The sequence below is a fragment of the Cetorhinus maximus genome, chromosome 9 (genome assembly GCF_964194155.1).
Source record: "Cetorhinus maximus chromosome 9, sCetMax3.hap1.1, whole genome shotgun sequence".
Taxonomy (NCBI): Eukaryota; Metazoa; Chordata; class Chondrichthyes; order Lamniformes; family Cetorhinidae; genus Cetorhinus; species Cetorhinus maximus.
The window spans coordinates 15,090,812-15,114,095 of NC_135887.1; the positions used below are offsets into that span (position 1 = coordinate 15,090,812).

At 43.7% G+C, this 23,284-nt stretch overlaps 1 protein-coding gene across 1 annotated transcript in view; it reads left to right on the forward strand.

Annotated features, from left to right (window-relative positions):
* Positions 1–23,284, forward strand: part of LOC144684289 (carboxypeptidase D-like) — a 181,371-nt gene that overhangs the window by 32,528 nt on the left and 125,559 nt on the right. The window contains exon 3 of the mRNA XM_078547917.1: positions 14,126–14,266. Coding sequence (XP_078404043.1) covers positions 14,126–14,266 — 141 coding nt within the window. The remainder of the gene's footprint in view (positions 1–14,125; positions 14,267–23,284) is intronic.

Genomic DNA, 23,284 nt, shown 5'->3' on the forward strand with positions numbered 1-23,284 from the left:
GGAAATGACAGAGGAGTTGAATAGATACTTTACATCAGTCTTCATGGTAGAAGACACCAATAGCATTCCAAAAATACTAAATATTCAAGGGGAAAAAGTGGGGGAGGAAATAAATACAATAACTATCACTAGCAAAAAAAACTAGGGAAACTAATAGGGCTAAAGGCCGATAAGTCCCTTGGACCTGATGAGTTGCATCCTAGGATATTCAAGGATGTAGCTACAGAGATAGTGGATGCTCTGGTAATAATCTTCCAAGGATCCATGGATTTTGGATGAGTCCCAGAGGATTGGAAAACTGCTAACGTTTCACCCTTATTCAAAAAGGGAGAGAGACAAAAAACAGGTAACTATAGACCAGTTAGCTTTACATCCGTCAATGGGAAAATGTTAGAGTCTATTATAAAGGATGTAATAGCAGAGCATTTAGAAATGCATAATACAATCAAGCTGAGTCAGTATCGCTTCATAAAGGGGAAATCATGCCTGACAAATTTATTAGATTCTTCAAGGAGGTAACAAGCAGGACAGATAAAGGGGAACCCGTAGATATAATATATTTGAACTTCCAAAAGATGTTTGATAAGGTACCGTACATAAGGCTACTTAATAAGAAAAGGGCCCATGGTGTTGAGGGTAGTATGTTAACAAGGACAGAGGATTGGCCAACTAATAGAAGATAGAGTGTTGGGATAAGGGGGGCATTTTCAGAATGGCAACCTGTAACCAGTGGAGTGCCACAGGATCAGTGCTGTGGCCTCAATTATTTACAATATATATTATTGACTTGGATGAGGGAAGTGAATGTACTATTGCCAAGTTTGCGAATGACACAAAAATAGGTGGAAAGGCAAGTGGTGAGGATGACACAAAAGAGTCTACAGAGGGATATAGACAGGTTAAGTGAGTGGGCAAAAACTTGGCAGATGGAATATAACGTGGGAAAATGTGAGATTATGCACTTAAGCAGGAAAAATAGAGGAGCTGAATATTATTTAAATAGAGAAAGACTGTACAAAGCTGCAGCACAGAGGGATTTAGGGGTCCTCGGGCATGAATCACAAAAAGCTAACATACAAGTTTAGCAGGTAATAGGGAAGGCAAATGGAATGTTGGCCTTTATTTCAAAGGGAGTGGAGTATAAAAATAGGGGAGTATTGCTAAAACTATACAAGGCACTAGTTAGACCACATCTAGAATACTGTGAACAGTTTTGGTCCCCTTTTCTAAGGAAAGATATACTGGCATTGGAGGCAGTCCAGAGAAGGTTCACTAGGTTGATCCCAGGTGTGGATGAATTTTTTTATCAGGAGAGGTTGAGTAGGTTGGGCCTGTACTCATTAGAGTTTAGAAGAATGAGAGGCGACCTTATTGAAACATATAAGATTCTTACGGGGCTTGACAGGGTAGATGCTTTCCCTTGTGGGAGAGTCTAGGATCAGAGGGCATAATCTCAGAGTAAAGGGTCACCCATTTAAGACACAGATGAGGACGAATTTCTCCTCTCAGAGGGTGGTGAATCTGTGGAAGTCTTTACCTTAGATCAGCCATGATCTCATTGAATGGTGGAGCAGACTCGATGGGCCAAATGGCCTACTTCTGCTCCTATGTCTTATGGTCTTATGGTTTTACTCTCTGTGGGGAAATGTTTGGCCTTGCATTGCTATTTCTTCTCTGCAGCGGGGCTGAGACCAGTTCATAGTAATGTCGAAGACTGCAGGCGTTAATCCATGTTCTGCCATGTCATGCTGTGACACCTTTGGGTTTCTGAAATGCTGTGACACCCTACTGTTGTTGAGAATTCCCACTGGCAATGATACCATGAATTCTCAATTCAGAAAATGGATGTCGAGGTAAGAGAATTATAGATGAGTTTTCTAACAGTAAGGTTAAGAGTCATAGGAAGAAGCTATCTATTGTGCCTGGGGCAGAGAACTTCAATTAGGAAAAGTTGTAAGTAACACTCTCAGTCTCGTTGTCTGTAATGGTAAAGGCTGAAGAATTTATTTAGGTTCCCAAAGAGGAGTCAGTGTAGTCCAGGCCCTGGAATATACACATGGAAAACCAAAAGTCCAGCAACCACAAGCCTACATTGTGGCTTATGAAAAGTGCAGAATGCCATGGGAGTAAGCTTTGAAAGTGACTCTCAGAGCTTCTGTCAGTGAAAATATGTCATGATAACTTTAGAGTCTTGAGCAAGTTGCCAGAGATGCTAACTTAGATAGTCAACTACTTTTATTTCACACCATTAACCCTTTCACAACATTGTTGTAATTTTACAACTAGGCATTCATGGTTTTGATCTAGTTAGCTGGATTAACCCTGCACTGCCAACCTGGAGCATATCAAATCTCCCTCTGATTTTGACTTCTCCCTTCCTGAAGGCACTGGCAAGCCTGAGTCAGTTGGGAGTGAAACTCCTGACTTAAACTTTCCTTTCATCCAGTTTGGTATTCACACTGTTTCTGGCTGAAAAACTGCCTTCAAAAAAATGAGTAGCCCTGAGTATGCTTTGATAACTGGGGCATTTGGAGGCCTGCTTATAACTCAGGAGCAATAAAATTAAACCACAGAGCTGAAAAGGGTATTTTGAGCAAATATTCCACATATTAGATGGGGGGGAGGGTGCGAGGGGGCAAGTCCATATTTGAAGACCTCAACAAATTAGAGATTTATATATCTCAACACTGCTTTTGAATGGTAATATAATTCTTACAGGAAATCTCAAACTAAAGTTTAACTTCTTACAGATTTTTTTGACGGCTGGATTTTATACAATAAAAGAGACTTACACGGAGTAAAATGTTGAAGACTGTCATCTGAAATAGCAGTAGATATTCTCTTTGCCAAGACTAAGTATTATTAAGTTGACAAGACAAGGAATGAAGCCATATTAAAATAACCAGACTGACAAAACGCTCTTACAATAAAGCTCAAATCTGCCAGTTGTATTATGAGCCATTACATTCTGACAAGCGTAAGACCTGAAAAGAAATCATTTTAACAGCTCTTGGCCCAAGCCTGGGATGGCAACGAGGATGCTGACGTTAAGTGGATTTGTCAGCAGCGGTTGTGATGGGATTTTGTAAGCTTGGCAAACAGAGAGGATTTATCCCTGTGTCGCTTCACAGAGAGATAGGCAGTAACTTCAGCATTTTCACCCCATAAAATTTGGAACCTTCCTCCCCAATGATTTTCCACTTGCTTCAATTGCCGAGGCACATACTGGAAACCCACGGTTCGTCTGGATTTACAGCTGGTGGCATTCTGTTGTGTTCTGAGTTTGATTTGAATTTTTAAAAAGTAGCAGTTGTAGGAACTACAGGGGATCAAGAGTAAATGTGGAATCTCTGCCCACCCCCTCTCACACCACCATTTTCCTTCCTCCCCTTATTATCTTGTAATAAAGACACTAATGATGTGAGCACTGAGTTGTCGGAAAACAGATTCTTAACTGGATGACTCAATAATCATTCTGTTTTTTCCTGCACTCGTGAAGGTGCTGAGTTTAGCTGGGGTCCAGACGTAGGTAGCTCTCACATAGCTTGTTTGATCCCAGCCTTCCAGACTGCTAACCCCATCATCTTTTCATTATAGCAGCTAGTTTTTAAATAAGTCCACCACCTGGGACATCCTCCTTGTCAATCATTGAAGTTGAGCACCCTCATTTATGTAGAAAAATTCATTCTGATTTCCCCTAAATTTGTCTTTCGCAATCTGAACTCTGTGTGTCCTTGTCCTCCAGGTTTATCTGAAAATGTTCTGTTGGTTTTAAGAACATAAGACATAGGAGCAGAAATTAGGCCATTTGGCCTATCGAGTCTGCTCCACCATTCAATCATGGCTGATAAGTTTCTCAACCCCATTCTCCCGCCTTCTCCCCGTAACCTTTGATCCCCTTACCAATCAAGAACCTATCTATCTCGATCTTAAATACACTCAATAACCTGGCCTCCACAGCCTTCTGTGGCAATGAATTCCATAGATTCACCACTCTCTGGCTAAAGAAGTTTCTCCTCATCTCTGTTCTAAAAGGTCTTCCCTTTACTCTGAGGCTGTGCCCTTGGGTCCTAGTCTCTCCTACTAATGAAAACATCTTCCCCCACATCCACTCTATCCAGGCCTTTTAGTATTCTGTAAGTTTCAATCAGATCCCCCCTCATTCTTCTAAACTCCATCGAATATAGACCCAGAGTCCTCAAACGTTCCTCATATGTTAAGCCTTTCATTCCTGGGATTGTTCTCATGAACCTCCTCTGGACCCTCTCCAGGGTCAGAACATCCTTCCTGAGAGACGGGGCCCAAAATTGCTCACAATATTCTAAATGTGGTCTGACCAGAGCCTTATAAAGCCTCAGCAGCACATCCCTGCTTTTATATTCTAGTCCTCTCAAAATAAATGCCAACATTGAATTTGCCTTCCTAACTACCGACTCAACCTGCAAGTTAACCTTAAGAGAATCCTGGACTAGGACTCCCAAGTCCCTTTGCACTCCAGATTTCTGAATTCTCTCCCCATTTAGAAAATAATCTTTGCCTCTATTCTTCCTACCAAAGTGCATGACCTCACACTTCCCCATGTTGTATTCCATCTGCCACTTCTTTGCCTATTCTCCTAACCTGTCCAAAACCTTCTGCAGCCTCCCCGCCTCCTCAATACTACCTGTCCCTCCACCTATCTTTGTATTATCTGCAAACTTAGCCAGGATGCCCTCAGTTCCTTCATCTAGATCATTGATGTATAAAGTGAAAAGTTGTGGTCCCAACACTGACCCCTGCGGAATTCCACTAGTCACCGGCCACCATCCTGAGAAGGACCCCCTTATCCCCACTCTCTGCCTCCTGCCATTCTATCCATGCTAGTACCTTGCCTCTAACACCATGGGCTCTTATCTTACTGAGCAGCCTCCTGTGCGGCACCTTGTCAAAGGCCTTCTGGAAGTCCAAGTAGATAACATCCATTGGCTCTCCTTTGTCTAACCTACTCGTTACCTCCTCAAAGAATTCTAACAGATTTGTCAGGCATGAACTCCCCTTGATGAAACCATACTGACTTTGCCCTATTTTACCATGCATTTCCAAGTATTCTGAAATCTCATCCTTAATAATGGACTCTAAAATCTTACCAACGACCGAGGTCAGGCTAATCGACCTGTAATTTCCCTTCTTTTGCCTCACTCCCTTCTTAAACATGGGGGTTACATTAGCGATTTTCCAGTCCTATGGGACCCTCCTTGACTCCAGTGATTCCTGAAAGATCACCACTAACGCCTCCACTATCTCTTCAGTTATCTCCTTCAGAACTCTGGGGTGTAATCCATCTGGTCCAGGTGATTTATCCACCTTCAGACCTTTCAGTTTTCCTAGCACCTTCTCCTTGGTAATAGCCACCATACTCACCTCTGCCCCCCGACTCTCTTGAATTTTGGGGATGTTACTCGTGTCTTCCACCGTGAAGACTGACGCAAAGTACCTATTCGGTTCCTCCGCCATTTCTTTGTTCCCCACTACTACTTCTCCAGCGTCATTTTCCAGCGGCCCAATGTCCACTTTTGCCTCTCTCTTACCCTTTATATACCTAAAAAAACTCTTGCAATCTTCTGTTATATTACTGGCTAGTTTACCCTCATATTTAATCTTCTCCTTCCTTATTTCTTTTTTAGTTGTCCTCTGTTGGTCTTTGTAGGCTTCCCAATCCCCTGGTTTCCCACTGCTCTTCGCCGCATTGTATGCTTTCTCTTTAGCTTTTATGCTGTCCCTGACTTCCCTTGTCAGCCATGGTTGCCTCATGTTCCCTTTAGTATGCTGCTGCTTCTTCCTAGGGATGAATTTTTGCTGTGTCTCCCAAATTACTCCCAGAAACTCCTGCCATTGCTGTTCCACTGTCTTTCCTGCTGGGCTCATCTCCCAGTCAATTCTGACCAGCTCCTCCCTCATGCCTCTGTAGTTGCCTTTATTCAACTGTAATACCGTTACATCTGATTCCAGCTTTTTCCTCTCAAATTGCAGGGTAAATTCTATCATATTATGGTCACTTCCTCCTAAGGGTTCCTTCACCTTAAGCTCCCTTATCAAATCTGCCTCATTACACATCACTAAATCTAGAATTGCCTGTTCCCTAGTGGGCTCCACCACAAGCTACTCCAAAAAGCCATCTCGTAGACATTCCACAAATTTCTTTTCTTGGGATCCACTACCAACCTGATTTTCCCAGTCTACTTGCATATTGAAATCCCCCATGATCACTGTAACTTTGCCTTCCTTACATGCCTTTTCTATCTCCTGGTGTATCTTGTGCCCCACATCCTGACTACTGTTCGGAGGCCTGTACATAACTCCCATTATGTTTTTTTTACCTTTGTGGTTCCTCAACTCTACCCACACAGATTCTACATCATCTGACCCTACATCATTTCTTGCTATCGATTTAATTTCATTTCTTACTAACAAAGCAACCCCACCCCCTCTGCCAACCTGCCTATCTTTTCGATAGGATGTATATCCTTGGACATTTAGCTCCCAGTCCTGATCCCCTTGCAGCCATGTCTCCGTGATGCCCACCACATCATACCTGCCAATTTCAATCTGCGCCACAAGCTCATTTACCTTGTTTCGTGTACTGCATGCATTCAGATACAACACCTTCAGTCCTGTATTTCCCGTCCCCTTTCTCATTGTCGTCCCTTTATCTGATGTGCTTGAAGTTAGATTCCTAGCCCTTTCCAAACACTCTGTCCTATTTTGTGTTCTGGGGACTTTAATAGCCTCTCCTGGGATCTCCTTTCTTTTCAGGTTTTTAATAATTTTCTATAAAGTTGAATCCACCCCCCACCATGCTAACCTGCTGCTTTGTTTCCCATTAGTCACATTTCTTGGAGCTTTACCACCCCCCCCCCCCCACTTTCTAGTTTTACCTTTTCTATCCTGGTAGAATACCTTATATACCATATCTTATTAAAGAGAATGCCCTGGCACACCACAGAGATGCCCATTTGGCCCATCATACCTCTGCTGGCTCTTTGAAAGAACTACCAAGTTAATCCCACTCCCCAGAGCTATGCATATTTTTGCTTACATCTCCAAAAGGGAAGTGGTGGCAGAGTGGTAATATCACTGGACCAGTAATCCAGAAGCCCAGGCTATTGCTCTGGGGACATGGATTTAAATCCCATCTTGGCAGCTGGTGGAATTTAAATTTGGTGAATAAATCTGGAATTAAAATGCTAGTCTCGGTGATAGTGACCATGAAACCATTGTCGATTGGCATAAAAACCCACCTGGTTCACTAATGCCCTTTAGGGAAGGAAATCTGCCATCATTACCTGGTCTGGCCAACAAATGACTCCAGATCCACTGCAATGTGGTTAACTCTTAAATAGCCTAGCAAGCTACTTAGTTGTATCAAAAATGCTACAAAGTTTACAAAAAAGAATTAAACCATCAACAGCCTGACATAGCCTTGACTCAAGGAATCAACCTTATGGAAATGTCCCAGATACCACCATCACCATCCCTGGGAATGTTTTGTCCCACCAGCCAGACAGACCCACCAGAGCTGGCAACACAGTGGTATACAAGCAGGAGGGAGTTGGCCCGGGAGTCCTCAACATCGACTCAGAACTCCATGAAGCCTCAAGGCATCAGTTCAAACATGGGCAAGGAAACCTCCTGCTGGTTACCACTACCACCCCCCTCGGCTGATTAATCAGTAGTCCTTCATGTTGAACACCACTTGGCAGAAGCACTGAGATTGGTGAGGGCACAGAATGTACTCTGGGTGGGGGACTTCAAAGTCCATCACCAAGAGAGGCTCAGTAGCACCACAACTGACTGAGCTGGCTGGGTCCTAAAGGATACAGCTGATAGACTTAGGCTGCAGCAGGTGGTGAGTGAAAAACATGCTTAACCTCGCCTTCACCAATCTACCAGTCAGAAATGCATCTGTCCAAGACAGCATCAGCAGAAGTGACCACTGCACAGTCCTTGTGGACACAAAGTCCCGTCTTCACATTGAGGATACCCTCCATTGTGTTCTGTGGCACTACCACTGTGCTAGATGGGATGGATTTTAAAGAAATATAGCAATTCAAAACTGGGCATCAGCAACAGCAGAATTGTATACAATCACAATCTGTAACCTCATGGCCCGCCATATCTCCCACTCTATCATTATCATCAAACTGGGGGATCAACCCTGGTTCAATGAAAAGAGCAGGAGGGCATGTCAGGAACAGCACCAGGCTAGCCTAAAAATGAGATGTCAACCTGGCAAAGCTACAACACAGGACTACTTGTGTGCCAAATAGTGAAAGCAGCATGCAATAGACAGAGCTAAGTGATCCCACAACCAATAGATCAGATCTAAGCTCTGCAGTCCTGTCGCATCCAGTTGTGAATAGTGGTGGACAATTAAACAACTAACTGGAGGAAGACGCTCCACAAATATCCCCATCTTCAATGATGGGAGAGCCCAGAACATCAGTTCAAAAGATAAGGCTGAAGCAATTGCAACAATCTTCAGCCAGAAGTACAAATGGATGATCCATCCCTATGGTCTCCAGCATCACAGATGACAATCTTCAGCCAATTCAATTTGCTCCACGTCATATCAAGAAAAGGCTGAACGCACTGGATATTACAAATGCTATAGGGTGTGACAACATTCCGGTAATAGAACTGAAGACTTGTGCTCCAGAACTTGCCGAGCCCCCAGCCAAGCTGTTCCAGTACATCTACAGCAATGGCACCTACCCAGCAATTTGAAAAACTGCTCAGGTACGTCCTGCCCACAACAAGCAGGACAAATCCAACCTGGACAATTACTGCCCATCAGTCTACTCATGATCTTCAGCAAAGTGATGGGAGGTGTCATTGACAGTGCTATCAAGCGGCACTTACTCAGCAATAACCTGCTCACTGCTGCCCAGTTTGGGTTCTGCCAAGGCCACTCAGCTCCTGACCTCATTACAGCCTTTGTCCAAACTCTCCACTGGTTGGAAAAACACCTGCCACAAAGGAAGATGGTTGTGGTTGTTGGAGGTCAATCATCTCAGTCCCAGGACATCACTGCAGGAGTTCCTCAGGGTAATGACCTCAGCCCAACCGTCTTCAGCTGCTCCATCAATGACCCTTCCTCCATCATAAGATCAGAAGTGGGGATGTTTGCTGATGATTGCACAATGTTCAGCACCATTTGTGAATCCTCAGACACTGAAGCAGTCTATGCCCAAATGCAGCAAGACCTGGACCACATTTAGGTTTGGGCTGATAAGTGAAAAGTAACATTTGCGCCACACAAATGCCAAGCAATGATTATCTCCAACAAGAGAGAATCCAACCATCGCCCCTTGGCATACAGTGGCACTACGATCACTGAATCATCCACTATCAACATCGTGGGGGTTACCATTGACCAGAAACTGAACTGGATCAGCCCTACAAATACTGTGGCTATAAGAGCAGGTCAGAGGCTGGGAATTTTGCAATAGAGTAACTCACCTCCTGGCTCCCTAAAGCCTGTCCACCATCTACAAGGCACAAGTCAGGAGTGTGATGGAATATTCTCCACTTGCCTGGATGAGTGCAGCTCCAACAACACTCAAGAAGCTCAACACCATCCAGGATAAAGCAGTCTGCTTGACTGCCATCCCAACCACCATCTTAAACATTAACTCCCTCCACCACCAATGTACAGTGGCAGCAGTGTGTGCCATCTCCAAGATGCACTGCAGCGACTCACTAAGGCTGCTTCGACAACACCTTCCAAACCAGCAACCTCTACCACCTAGAAGGACAAGGGCAGCAGATGCATGGGAACACCACCACCTGCAAGTTCCCCTCCAAGTCACACACCATCCTGACTTGGAAGTATATCGCCGTTCCTTCACTGTTGCTGGGTCAAAATCCTGGAACTCCTCGCTAGCAGCACTGTGAGTGTACCTATACTACGTGGACAGCAGTGATTCAAGAAGGCAGCTCACCAGCACCTTTTCAAGGGCAACAAGGGATGGGCAATGAAAATGCTGGCCCAGCCAGCGGTGTTCACATCCCGTGAAAGAATAGAAAAAAACTCCCTTTTGAAAGTTACTATTGAATCTGCTTCCATCATCTTTGCAGGCAGAGTGTATTCCAGATCATAGCAGCTCATTATGTATCATTGGAGGACCTTGGTTTAACATCTTATCCAAAAGACAGCTTCCCCGATATTAACAACCCTCCCTTAGTACTGCACTGGAGTGTCAGCCTGGATTTTTTTTGCGCAAGTCCTGGAGGACATTTCCATATCTCCCATCACCAATGTCTCCACTGAGCACGTGCACTCTGATCTGTTCATTGCCATCTCTATATCCAGTGCCTGTTTACGTATGATATCCCTATCACACCCCCTCACCATTCCCCCACCATCCCCCCAGCTAGTTACCTAACCACTATTCATGGCCCTGTGAAGCACCCTGAGATATCTCCCTGAAAATAATGAGTTCTATCGAAATGTTGGGCAAAAAATTTTGCTTTTGCACGCCCAGCATGTGCCAGGAGCACACATCTCGATATTCTGCACCGCCAGCCCATAATCTTCCATCTCAATGGCCAGAGACCCGCAGCAATACACGGTTCTACAATGCATGTCCCTGGGGTCTGCCAGGAGCCTAGGGGAACTTTGACTCTATTCGTTCAACTGGGCTCAGCTTCGTAGCCAGGCTCCTAATCTGGCTGACAACAGCCCAAAAACAAGTCATATTTTTGCTTAAGCATTCCCCTTCCCTATTTCCATTAATTATCCTGTGGTCTGCAGGATGTAGTCCTCACAGCATGTGTTGCTAAACACTTTCAGCAGAAGAATGCAGCTCTTATCTTGCCTTGACGCCACGGAAACAGTAAAAGAGCCAAATTGCCCCAGGAGCTCCGCAACACCGCCTGCTCCTCCATCAATGCACCACGTGACCCCTCTCCTAATTAGCTTCTTTTATTCTGGAGACTATTTGGGGGAAAATGCTTGGTAATGAACAGCATGATTTGATTTCGAAAAGGTCAAAAGAGAATTCAGCTCACAGATGATTTAAATCACTAGACTAAATGAAAATACAAGGCTGATTTAATTTATGATGTACATAATTCAACAGGAACACAACACCAACAAAACAAATTTCTTTATAAAAGTCAAGGTCATCCAACAATAACACCCCTGGAAGGCTGCCAGAAACTAGTTGTGTACTAATGTGTAAGAGTGCGTGTTTAAACCTCCCGCTGAAATTAGAAGTTTTCTTGTGGTTACCGTGTACAGTGGTCTGTGAGTGAACTTTAGGAACTCTAGCTGACCTAATAGACAGCTAGAAGTGAAAACGAACTAATGGCCTCTAAGCTAAAACATTTGGTCATTTCTCTTTTTAAATGTCCATTTGTGTAGGTCCGCTCAAGGAACACAGGGGCAATGCAATTTGTACACATAGGGAATGCTGCTAGGATTAGTAAAGAGACACTTTAAAATACCCCACCCCCACTTCTACCATCAAACTCTCTTTACTGAAACACTGAACTCCCAGACTTAGTAATAACTTCCCAACTGTGCTCGGACAATCAGTGATTATTGGTGAAATTACAGGGTGGGTGGAAATCCTCAAGAAAGCTCCATTATTCGCTTATCAATGTTCCATATTGCCAGGATCCAGCCTATGTCAACAACAATTATTTTATATGGCACCCATAGCATAGTAAATGTCCCAATGTGCTTCACAGGAGTGCAATCGGGCAAAAATTGTCACTAAGCCAAACAAATCGTGAGATACTGTAAGAAAAACAAAAATGCTGGAAGTGCTCAGCAGCTCAGGCTGCACAGTATCAAGAAAAAAATAGAGTTTTTGTGAAAGGTCATCTCAACCTGAAATGTAACTGTGGGCGGTATCACCCCCTTCCCGCTCTAAGTTCTGTGGCGGGAACAGAAAGTTGGAGTATCTCCCATCGCAGAACAGGGTGGATTGTTACACCCTATTGTTCACTTCCTGCCTCATTATTTATGCATGTGCGCAGTTCAGGTTGAGTCTCGTGGTGGGGCGGGCGGGAAGTTGGCAGCCGCACCGTCATGTCCGCGCGCCATATTTAAAAGGCACCCAGACAGCCAATCATTATTGCCGCCAGGACCCTGGAACAAAGATGGCAGCGGAAGGCAGCAAGCTCTGGCCCCAAGGTTTAGCAATGCCTCTCTGGCGCATCCCCTCTTGTAGGCACCACCTCCATCCCTCCTTTCTTCCCTCTGCCTGGAGCAGATGGCAAATGGCTCAGAGTAAACAGCAGCTCTACACCTTGCTGGCATCTCAGTGTAATGAGAACCCTCTGGGCCAGACCTGCTGCCGTGTGGACTTCACCAGACAGTGAGGATTTGCAAAGCGAAAAGCTCTCACACAGTCTCCACATGATTATTAGGGTTTCCCTACAGTTGTCCAGTTGTGCTGGCCTTCAGCTCCACCCTCCTGAAAAGACCTTCCACTACCTTGATGTTTTGCAGTTGGACATTGTGAGTGTTGCCTTGGTCTTGAACTGCCTCTGTCTCAGGACATTGCATGTCTCATATCAGACAGTCTCCACCGCCTTTCCCCTCCTCCTGTCACTCACTAACTTCCCCCCATCATCATCGACCCCAACCGATGTCACTCTCAGTCTTCCCTCGATAACCTTTGAGCATCCCCCATCACTCTGGACCCTATCACAGTCAACTTGGACATGCCTTCCCTCACCCTGAGCCCACACTAGTCACCCTGCCTATGCCCACCCTAATCCTCCCCACTCCTGTAATCCAGGCCGCCATCCTTGTACACGTCAATGACCCTCCAGATGAAAACTACACCTACCATACCCAAACACTGACCCTACCACCCTACTGCCCCACTTCCCCCTCTCACATTCACCGTCCCTTCCTATCATCGGCACCCTCAGTTCTCCCCATAGGATTCTAACATTGACTCAACAGACCCTTTCTTCTGAAACATTCTCCACCGACTCCCCCCCTCCCCCCTCCCCCTCCCCCTCCCCCCCCTCCCCCCTCCCCCTCCTCCCCCCCCTCCCTCCCCCTCCTCCCCCCCTCCCTCCCCTCCTCCCCCCCCTCCCTCCCCCTCCTCCCCCCCTCCCTCCCCCCCTCCCTCCCCCCTCCCTCCCCCCCTCCCCCCCTCCCCCCTCCCCCCCTCCCCTCCCCCCCTCCCCCCCCTCCCCCCTCCCCTCCCCCCCTCCCCCCCCTCCCCCCTCCCCTCCCCCCCCCTCCCCTACCCCCCCCCTCCCCTACCCCCCCCCCTCCCCTACCCCCCCCCCCCTCCCCTCAGATTAAAATGCTTTCACTTAATTTTGAATACAAACGCAGAATATCTTGCAACATACCCATGGAAGGATTTGAAATGATGTCAGTGTTAGATTGCTAGCACTATTGTTCGTACAGTCTGTCAACTGTGAACAATACTGTGGCAATTAAGTTAAAACTAGTCCCACCTACCGCACCTAGACCAATATATTGGTCAAATTTTCCTGTCCTAAAGTCAGAGGTCCGATATCCAGCGGAGGTCCTCATTGTCCCTTTGCTGCCAGGAATTGATCTCTATATGATTTATAGATCAAGAAGCAATTTTGTCTCACAAGTTGCTTGACAAACATGTCTCTTAACGTACTTACAAACAGCAGGGAAAACTATTCTTGCACCTTTTTTGCCTTTTTTTTACTATCCTTTAGCTACCGATATACGTGCTAAATTAATTTAATTCTCTTTATTTAGTAAAATGCGCAGTCCAGCTTTCCACAAATGCAACATCAATGCGACTTCTTGGTCAAGCTTGTTTGAGCAGTGGTTTAATGGTTTAATTAAGGAAACACCTCAGTGAGATTACTCTTCTTAAGTGGCCCCAATCAGTGCAGGTTTGGGGAACTGTGAATGAATGTCCTTCGAGGTTTTACTTGAAAGTGGGCCGAATGGTTGAGTGGCCAAATCACAATTACCAGATCACTCCTTATCAATGCTTAAGTATATTTTCTAACTCAAAAAGTGGTATTAATGATAAATATTTATTTTCAGGACCCCTCAGTTGCATGGTGTAGAGGTGAAGGTCCTGTTCTTACATGGGTCTCTCTTGGATGCTGTGCTCCTGTTTAGTCCTTGCCTTGTTTCTGGGTTCCTACACTGCCCTGGACTTCACCTACCATGATGCTCATCAGCTGCAGAGTTTCCTTCAGGGGATCAGAGCCAATCACTCAGCCATCACCCATCTGTACAGCATTGGAAAATCAGTAGATGGTAAGGCTTAAGGAAAACTAATTGCAATTTAACAGTAGACTTTACATTGTATATTAAGTGCTTCTGTTGATATAAAACTTGTGTGTGCCAGTGCTTAAAAGCAAGGTGATGGGCTTAACAATATGGGTAAACTTAAGATAACTAGCAAGCTTCTCTGCAAATATATTCAAAGAGGAAAAAGGGAAAGGAAAAGAGAGGCTTGCATTTATATAGCACTTTTCATGAACACCAGACGTCTCAAAGTGCTTTACAGCCAAAGAAGTATTTTTGAAGTGTAATCACTGTTGTAATGCAGGAAACATAGCAGCTAGTTGCACAGCAAGATCCCACAAACAGCAATGTGATAATGTCCAGATGAACCCAAGGAAAGGATAAAGGACAAAAAGAAATTAATGTTTTGCTGGATCAGAAACGTGTTAAAGCATTTTTTTTGAGGATTACATGGCGACCTGTTGAGGAGAGATGTAAAACCAGCTGCCAAATTACCAAACAAAATTTGGCAGAGCCACCTCAGGAGTTCTAAGAACAGGTGACCTGAAGGTTAGTTAAGGAGGTATAGAGTGCCTTAAAGAAGAAGAGAGAGAGAGATAGGTGGAGAGTATTAGGGAAGGAGTTCCAAGGTCAAGATATACCCTCTTGTGTGGATACCTGTTTTATCCAGAGTGAAATAAAATTGAGATTGTCAAGCCTGTTGAGTGACATAATTACTCTCCCCTCCCCTGCTATGAAGGGGAGGCATCACCCTTTTAATTTTAGTTAGCCTTTGGTCGAGTTAACCAGCAGTCAGAGGAGTATCAAGCAAACCCCCTGGACACTGGATGCTAACATGCCACAACACAAGTTCGCACCTGTTTGAAAAGATCACTGATGATAAGCCCCCTCGAGTACGCACTGGCTCTGAAGTAAATTGCACTATGAATTCTATAAGTTTCCCTGCATATCAATTGCTATAGGGTACAATCTTCAGAAATAGAAAGAAATACAGAGGTTATACAAGGAACAAAGGTCAGAGTTTATTTATATTACTGAGGCTCCAGCTTCACACAAACATCCAAACATTCTGAAGGTTGTTCGCTTTGTCCAGTGGTGGCGTGGACAGCCAATTTAAACACTGCTCAGGAGTTCTATAGGTAGATGCAATACTAAGATTCTATAGAAGTTTAAGCATTGAGAAGCAGTAGGCAGTAAGAGGCTGTGTGTGGAAAGGACCTAACAAGCTGTTAGACATAATACGTGGATCTGAGAATAGCTCCATGTTGAGACGGTTAAATATAGCCACTTTCCCAGATAATCGCTCATTAACATGTTCATACTGGCTGAGAGTTCTGCAATCAGCTCAGATGCTCCCTCCATCACCAGCATCTTCTAAGATTGATTTGACTTAATCAGAATGCAAATTTACATATTTGACTTCAGCCAGCCTCCTGAAATACTCATTAACAATGGCATCAGAAAGGCCGTGTCTCCTTTGGGACACAGTAAGCTCTGATGCTTGTTCGTATTGAACATCTGCCTCTTGTGAATGGCCCAACTTTGCCCTTGGCTGCACTGTGTACAACAAGCAAGTCTGACGGGCACGGAAACTTGCAGCAGTGAAATGGCATCTGACTGAGATTATTATGTGCATAAGACGGATTTTAATACTAGTCCCAAAGCTTTTCAGTGACAGTATAAGAACATTCATCAGATTAAACAGAATGCTTTAGTGTATTTAACCCTTGGGTACAGGAAATTTTAGTTGACATTAGCCAACCAGTTTCCAGCTCTCTCGCTAAGCTGCCAAAACAACCCCTACTATCACAGTAATAAGACTGCTCTAGGTCAGGAGTAAGTTCACTGTTATAATAATAATGCTGCATTATTCAAAACTAGAATTAAAAGACATTTTAATCATTCCTTCTGTTTGTTCATTTTTCTTTTCTCACCTGTCTTTATCATTTCAATTTTTTAAATAGTTATCTCCATATTGCATACTATATACTATCAGATTTGTATCTGAATTAATATATTAAAAGCACTTTCCCTTTCTCCTTTATTTCCTTATCTCCGTTTTTGGAGGTTAACCCACTTTGAAAACCTTTACATAGAATGACATAGAACTTGAAGCACAGAAACAGGTTATTCAGCCCAACATGTCCATGCTGGTGTTTATACTTCCCACAAGACTTCTCCCACCCCTCGCCATCTGACTCTATTGACATAATTTTCTATTCCTCTCCCCCTCATGTGTTTACCTTGCTTCCCTTAAATGCATCGCCATTCCTTCACTGTCGCTGGGTCAAAATCCTGGAACTCTCTTCCTAACAGCGCTGTGGGTGTACCTACATCACATGGACTGCAGAGGTTCAAGGAGGCAGCTCACCACCACCTTCTCAAGGGCAACTAGGGATGGGCAATAAATGCTGGCCCAGCCAGCGAAATCCACATCCCATGAATGAATTTTTAAAAAATTCTATGATATTCACCTCAGCTACTCCTGTGTTTGTGATTTCCACATTCTAATCACTCTTTGGGTAAAGTATTGCTCCAAAATTCCCTATTGCATTTATTGGTAGCTATCTTTGACCTCTGACTGGCTGTAAAATCATGTGCCAGAAGTCTGAAGGTGAATGTGATCATCTTGTCAACTTGAGCAGGCGAACCTTTAGGTCCTTGGAGTTCAATAGCAGGATAGTGGTGTCTTTCCTGCTGCCAATAGCTCAATCATTTCGGCACCATTACTCATCCATTGGTATGTTGAGTTAAACCACCTTTTGGGTCTCAGTGAGTTGTAGCATGCTTAAAAACTCCAAACTGTGCTACATCTCTCCTGCGTTTTTTTTATATTTCCAGTGAGCATTTAGATGCTGCTGTTCTGTCAGGGGAGATCAGTGCAACTATAAGATACAATTTTACAACCCAGACGGTGTTAATTGTGTTTAGACTATAAAATTGTGCCAGAGGTTGCACTGAGGAAGACAACATAAGCAGGAAGTATTGTCTTAATGATTGTGTTGTAGACTCACTTTATCCAGTCTGGTCTATATTTTGGATTGTAAAAGCCTGGAATAACTAATGATGGTTACCCACCATTCTCCCTTCACCCAAATTCCACTTTAAACCTGGAAAGTAAAGGTGGGAAAATATACAACACTTTACAAGAGCAAAAGCACCATCATAATTCTCACAACTTCTGCATTAGCTATTGACATTCTAGCTATGTAGTGTGAGGCAGCGGGAATACAAGACTTATAGAATCAATGCCTGTGGGGCATCTGCACCGTTTCATTAATACCAGTTAAAAGAACAAGCTGAGTAGATTTCTGAATCCAATTGTCAGATACCTTGGTGGCCTTAATGATAGTTACGCCTCTGGTAATGTTTCTGAAATCATAGGATAATTTATCAAAGTTGGCCGGGGGGTGGGAGACAGACACTAATGTCATTTATTTTCTTCTCTAGGCAGTGTCAGAAATAGAACAAACGGATCACTATCTAAAAAGTACTTCTCTCACAAAACAGTTATATTAAATATCAGCATCTAGCAGCTTAAAGCGTGTGCATTGAGTTGTGTATGTCTGTTTCTGGGTGTATATATGTATGTGTGTGCACATGCACATGTCTCTAGCAGTGTGTGTTTATGTGGGCATTTGTGTGCATACATACATATCTGCGTGTGTGCTGTATGTGTATATATGTTTGTGTGTGCATGCATCTCTGGGTGCACATGTTTACATTCATTTGTGTGTTCATACATACCTATGTATGTGTAATTATAGATATGTAATACACATATACACAAATATAATTTTTTTATTCATTCAGGGGATGTGGGCATCACTGGCTCGGCCAGCATTTATTGCCCATCCCTAATTGCCCTTATTCAGAGGGCATTGCTGTGGGTCTGGAGTCACATGTAGGCCAGACCAGGTCAGGACAGCAGATTTCCTTCCCTGAAGGACATTAGTGAACCAGATGGGTTTTTACAACAATGTTTTTCATGATTCCAGGTTTTCATTAAATTCAAATTCCACCATCTACCGGGACAGGGTTCAAACCCGTGTACCCAGAGCACCACCTCTAGGTCTCTGGATTACTAGACCAGCGACAATACCACGACACCATCACCTCCCCTTAATATATTAATATATATAATGTGTGGGTGTGGTGTGTGTATATGTGTCTATGTACACACGCACATATATATAATACATATATGTAATATATGTATATATATCTGAGTGCACATGCATGTCTTTGGGTTTTTGGGAGAATTTGTGTTGGGGGGGGTCGTGGGGAAGAGAGCAGTGGCTGGAGTGATGCAGACTATTTAAATAAAAGGAAGATGGAGGAATCCAGGCTAAAAAAAAATGTGAAAGTTGTCATTTTCCTCTTTTATTTCATAGGTCTCACCTGATCAAGGCACAACCCACAACTGTCCTGTTAACTTCTTTAATTACGTGTACATACGTACAAATGTACATATCCCTGACTGTTTCAAGTTTACCCTCTTCTCCAAATTAAAAATGGTTTGCCAAACACTTTTTCAATCAGTGTCCCTTTAATTAGCTCTGACTGCCTGAGCAACATTTTGAATAATTTATTGTACAACATATGTTCTGGACATCCTGTTTTCAATCCTTTTTGAACTACCCACCAGAAAAATATTCAAGGTAAATTAATAATGATCATTTCATTCTAAGTTTCATTTAATTCTGCACTTTTCCCTGATTTTACATCATGAAAGGCAGCGTTTGAAATCTGCAGTAAAAGCATTCACTTTGGTTCATCTGTATATTGAGCATGTTTTAAGTGTTAGCAGGGTCTCTCAATATTTGAGGATAATGTCCCGTTAAAAAATCTCTCCTTTTCTCTTATTTAAAAATTGGGCTTAGTGGCTCTCCATTCAGGAAACAAGGGTGAAGTAATCAGAGCTAACAGATGCAGTTTCCGAGTCCATCTAACCAGTGGGCTAATGGAGAATGTCACTTTCAGTAATGGTGAAACTGACAAGCAAATATGCTGTTACGCATTCTGTATCCCTGTGATTTATTAAAATAAATCTGGCTTCTACGGTCAAGGTTGTTGAATCATTTTAGTTACTGAACCTTTCAACAGAGAACAATTTGAGCAGAAATTCAGAACCAGGAATTACAGCATGAAATGAGGTCCATTCAGCCCATCACACCTGTGCCACCTTTACAACTGTGTTTATCCATTCTGATCCCATTTCCTTACCTTGTGCCTGTGTCAATTTCTTTCCTATCTTAAACCCTTTTAAATGATGTTTAGTCTCTGGCTCTGTAACCACTTGTGATAATGCAGTCTGCATTCCAAGAGGGTTCTGTGCTACAAGGTTCTGCGTGAGAAAAAAAATTCCAACATCCTTTCCTGCTCTTCTGGTGATGATCCTCAGTTTATACCCCCTTGTCACTGATTTGTTGACTAAACTTTCATTGATTGTCCTCTCAAAACTATTCTTACTTTTGAGAATCTGAAACATTTTAGTACATTAGCAGTTAACATTTGCACGGTCCTGGACTGGTTTTGATCACCTGAAGTGGTTGAAGAGGATTGATCATGTTTTCTTGTCTCTCTCAGGAGATTACATGGCTGTGGGGTGGTGGGCAATGGTTGGGGGGTGGTGGTGGTGGGCCGGTGGTGTGGTGATGTGGTGGCAGGGTAAGGTGTGATGGTATGATGGGGGTATGTGGTAGTAGAGTGTGTGTGAGGAGGGGGAGGTGTGGCCATAGAGGTTTCTCATCTTGAAACTGCAGGTATCATGAGTATGGGGCAGGCCTTCTCCATTTTAGTGTGCTGGTATTTTTACATTACAAATGATGCGAAGTGTGGATAAAGTATATGTAGGCAGATTGTTCAACTTGAGACTGTGAGCACAGGACTGAATGGGACACAAACATAAAATGAACAAGCCACAAGGGAGACTTGAGATAAGAAGGAAAGTTTGGATAACAACCAATGGATTAGGATCTCCCAAGGCTTGCTGTTGAGGGGTTGGAGAGGAATTTCCCAAGTAGAGGTTTCCCAAACTTTTTAAAAAATCTTTCATGGGACGTGGCTGTTGCTGGGAAGGCCAGCATTTGTTGCCCATCCCTAATTGCCCTTGAACTGAGTGGCTTGCTAGGTCAGAGGACAGTTAAGAATCAACCACATTATTGGGGTCTGGAGTCACATGTTGCCCAGACCAGGTAAGGATGGCAGATTTCCTTCCCCAAAGGACATTAGTGAACCTGATGGGGTTTTACAACAGTCGATGATGGTTTCATGGTCACCATTACCAAGACTAGCTTTTAATTCCAGATTTTATTAATTGAATTTAAATTCCACCTGCTGCCATGGTGGGATTTGAACCCATGTCCCCAGAACTTTAGCCTGGGCCTCTGGATTACTAGTCAAATGACATTGCCCCAACAACACCATCTCCCCCTATGGCCTATGGGTCTCTGTGTTCTTTTTGTTTACCCCATGAGATGGGAATGTGATGGTAGGGTGAGGATATAGGGGGTGAGTTGAGGAAATAAACTGTGTGCAGATGGGTCTGATGGCGCTCTCCAATCCTGGGAAGTAATAACATAACATATAGAGCGCACGATCAAGGGAGTGAAGATAACACTCTACTGATCAACGGTTTCACACCTCCCCCTCCTCACACACACTCTCCCACCACATATCCCCATCATACCATCACGCCTTACCCTGCCACCACAACATCACACCATCGGCCCACCACCACCCCCCAACCATTGCCCACCACCCCACAGCCATGTAAAAGTGGATCAGTATCTAGTTAGCTTGAGCGCTGAGTAAAGGTAGAGATGTTCAAAGATACATGGGGCATGTTGCATTCTGAGCTACTGGGACAATATAAATACCATGGTAAAGAAGACAAGTGATTAAGGGTGTATAATGTTGATGTACCATTTAATGGGTATTGTGCTGTTTTGCTTGGCTTCCCTTTAACAAGATACATGGGCCAGGATTTTACTTTGGTCGGGCGGGCTCGGCGGGAGCGGGTGGGGGTGCAGTCACGGAGCTGACCGCTGCCCACGATCAGCTCCGCACTGCGATTTCACACGTGTGGGCCAATTAAGGCCCGCCCAGTGTGGATCATGGGTGGTAGCGCTGAGCGCTACCTGTGCGGGAGAGGGGAGGAGGGAAAGTCGGGTTCTGTGCTCTTTCACGCATGCGCACGAAAGAGCGCTTCAATCTCCCGGAGTCAGCTCCGTGCCTCAGGGAGATTGAAGCGCTTTTTAAAGAAAATATTAAAAACATTAAAAATTTAATGAAACACATCCCCCTCATGTGACTGTGCCACATGAGATGGGACATGTTTTATTTTCAAAATAAAGTTCTTATGTAATCGGTATTAGCTTTAGGAAACCTCATCCCGCTTGTAGATGAGGTTTCCTAAAAAACGTAAAGGCCACTTGGCCTTTTTGCCTGCCTGCCAACCGTAAATTTGGAGTTAATTAGTACGTTAATGGTCTTAATAGGCCTCGCGCAACGACGTTGGGACGCACGCCCGACATCATCGCCCGACATTTTATGCTCTGGCGTGTTGGGCCCGCCCCCCACACGCCGAATGTAAAATTCTGCCCAGAGGAAAGTGTAGGACTGGTCAAAAAATTATGACCTGGGAGTAAAGTGATCCCACGGTGAGTCCAGAGCATTGCAGTGGAAAGTTACTGCCTTTATGAGAAATTTAGTTCTAATTTTAATTCAGTTGGAATTTTGGTCAATTACTATTTTATTTCTTCATTTCACTCAGTGGAAAGAGCATTGAATGTTGGCTGATCAAGAATTGACTGTGCTTAAGTAATATCCACTTAATATCTAGAACAGAAAAAATATACAGTATTGGGAAATATTTCGTCATTGGATTGGTTTCTCTGTGGTTGATGTAAGATTTCGTGGAATGGAAATGAATGGGAAGCCATTGGAATTCTATACAATGAGAGTGACTGGGCATTTGCTAGAATTCTGACAAATAGGAGTGGATGAGGAATGAATTGTACATTGCAATTCTGTCCAATGGGAATAAATAAGAAGCAGATTGGACCATTGATTATCCAGGATCTCAATGGACCAATCCATTTTCCACGATGACAAACTTTGAAGAGTTTATGATTACCTGGTAGATTATTGAGGAAGAAACAATACATTTCACAAATGAGTGTGGAAATAGCGGGGATTGTTAAATGCAGTGATGTGTAAATAAATCGAAGTGCTATGTATGGTGGTTCAGCTGGATGCTCAGTTGCTGACATTTCAGCATTATAACATGTTTCCTATGGAACTTGGTACAATCTGTCTTCTGTCTCACAATTGGAAGGACGTTACAAATGTTGGAGGTGGGAGCCTTTTAGTCAGGCCTTTCTACTTAGTGACCTTATTACATTTCTACATTACAGCAGTAACTTCACTTCAAAAAGTACTTCATTGGCTGTAAAACTCTTTGGGACCGCCTGAGGTTGTGAAAGGTGCTATATCAATCCAGGTCTTTCTTTTCTTTTCAAATAAAGGGTAGATTACATAGCCTGGAGCTGTATAATTACATACACACAACATGTTTTACTGGTACAGGGCATCTTGCCTCAGAGTCAAGACTATTGCATTTAAGGCAATGATTTGGGCTTTAAAATTGGGCAAATAACATGGTGGGCCATCCTCTAATGGCAGAGAGCCTGCACTGAAAGACTGGCGTTCATTAATTACGTTGCTGGTCAATTAGTATTTGCAGTGTCTCCACAAAAGTACCCCACTGAAGTGGTTAATCCATCAGATGTGCAGTAGAATATGCAAGAATGGAGTAAAAACAATTAGATAATAATTAGCTTTCACTGAATAGGAGTTGGTGATCATCTCTCAGATTATTGAGAAAGAAAAAAATCATTTCGCAAACGATTGTGCAAGTAAATGGATTGTCTGATGAAGTGACATGTTTACGAATGTGTGCCAGGGCTGAAAAATATTTTAAGTTACTCACTGTGTTGCATCATTCTTTATTTTTTACTTGCA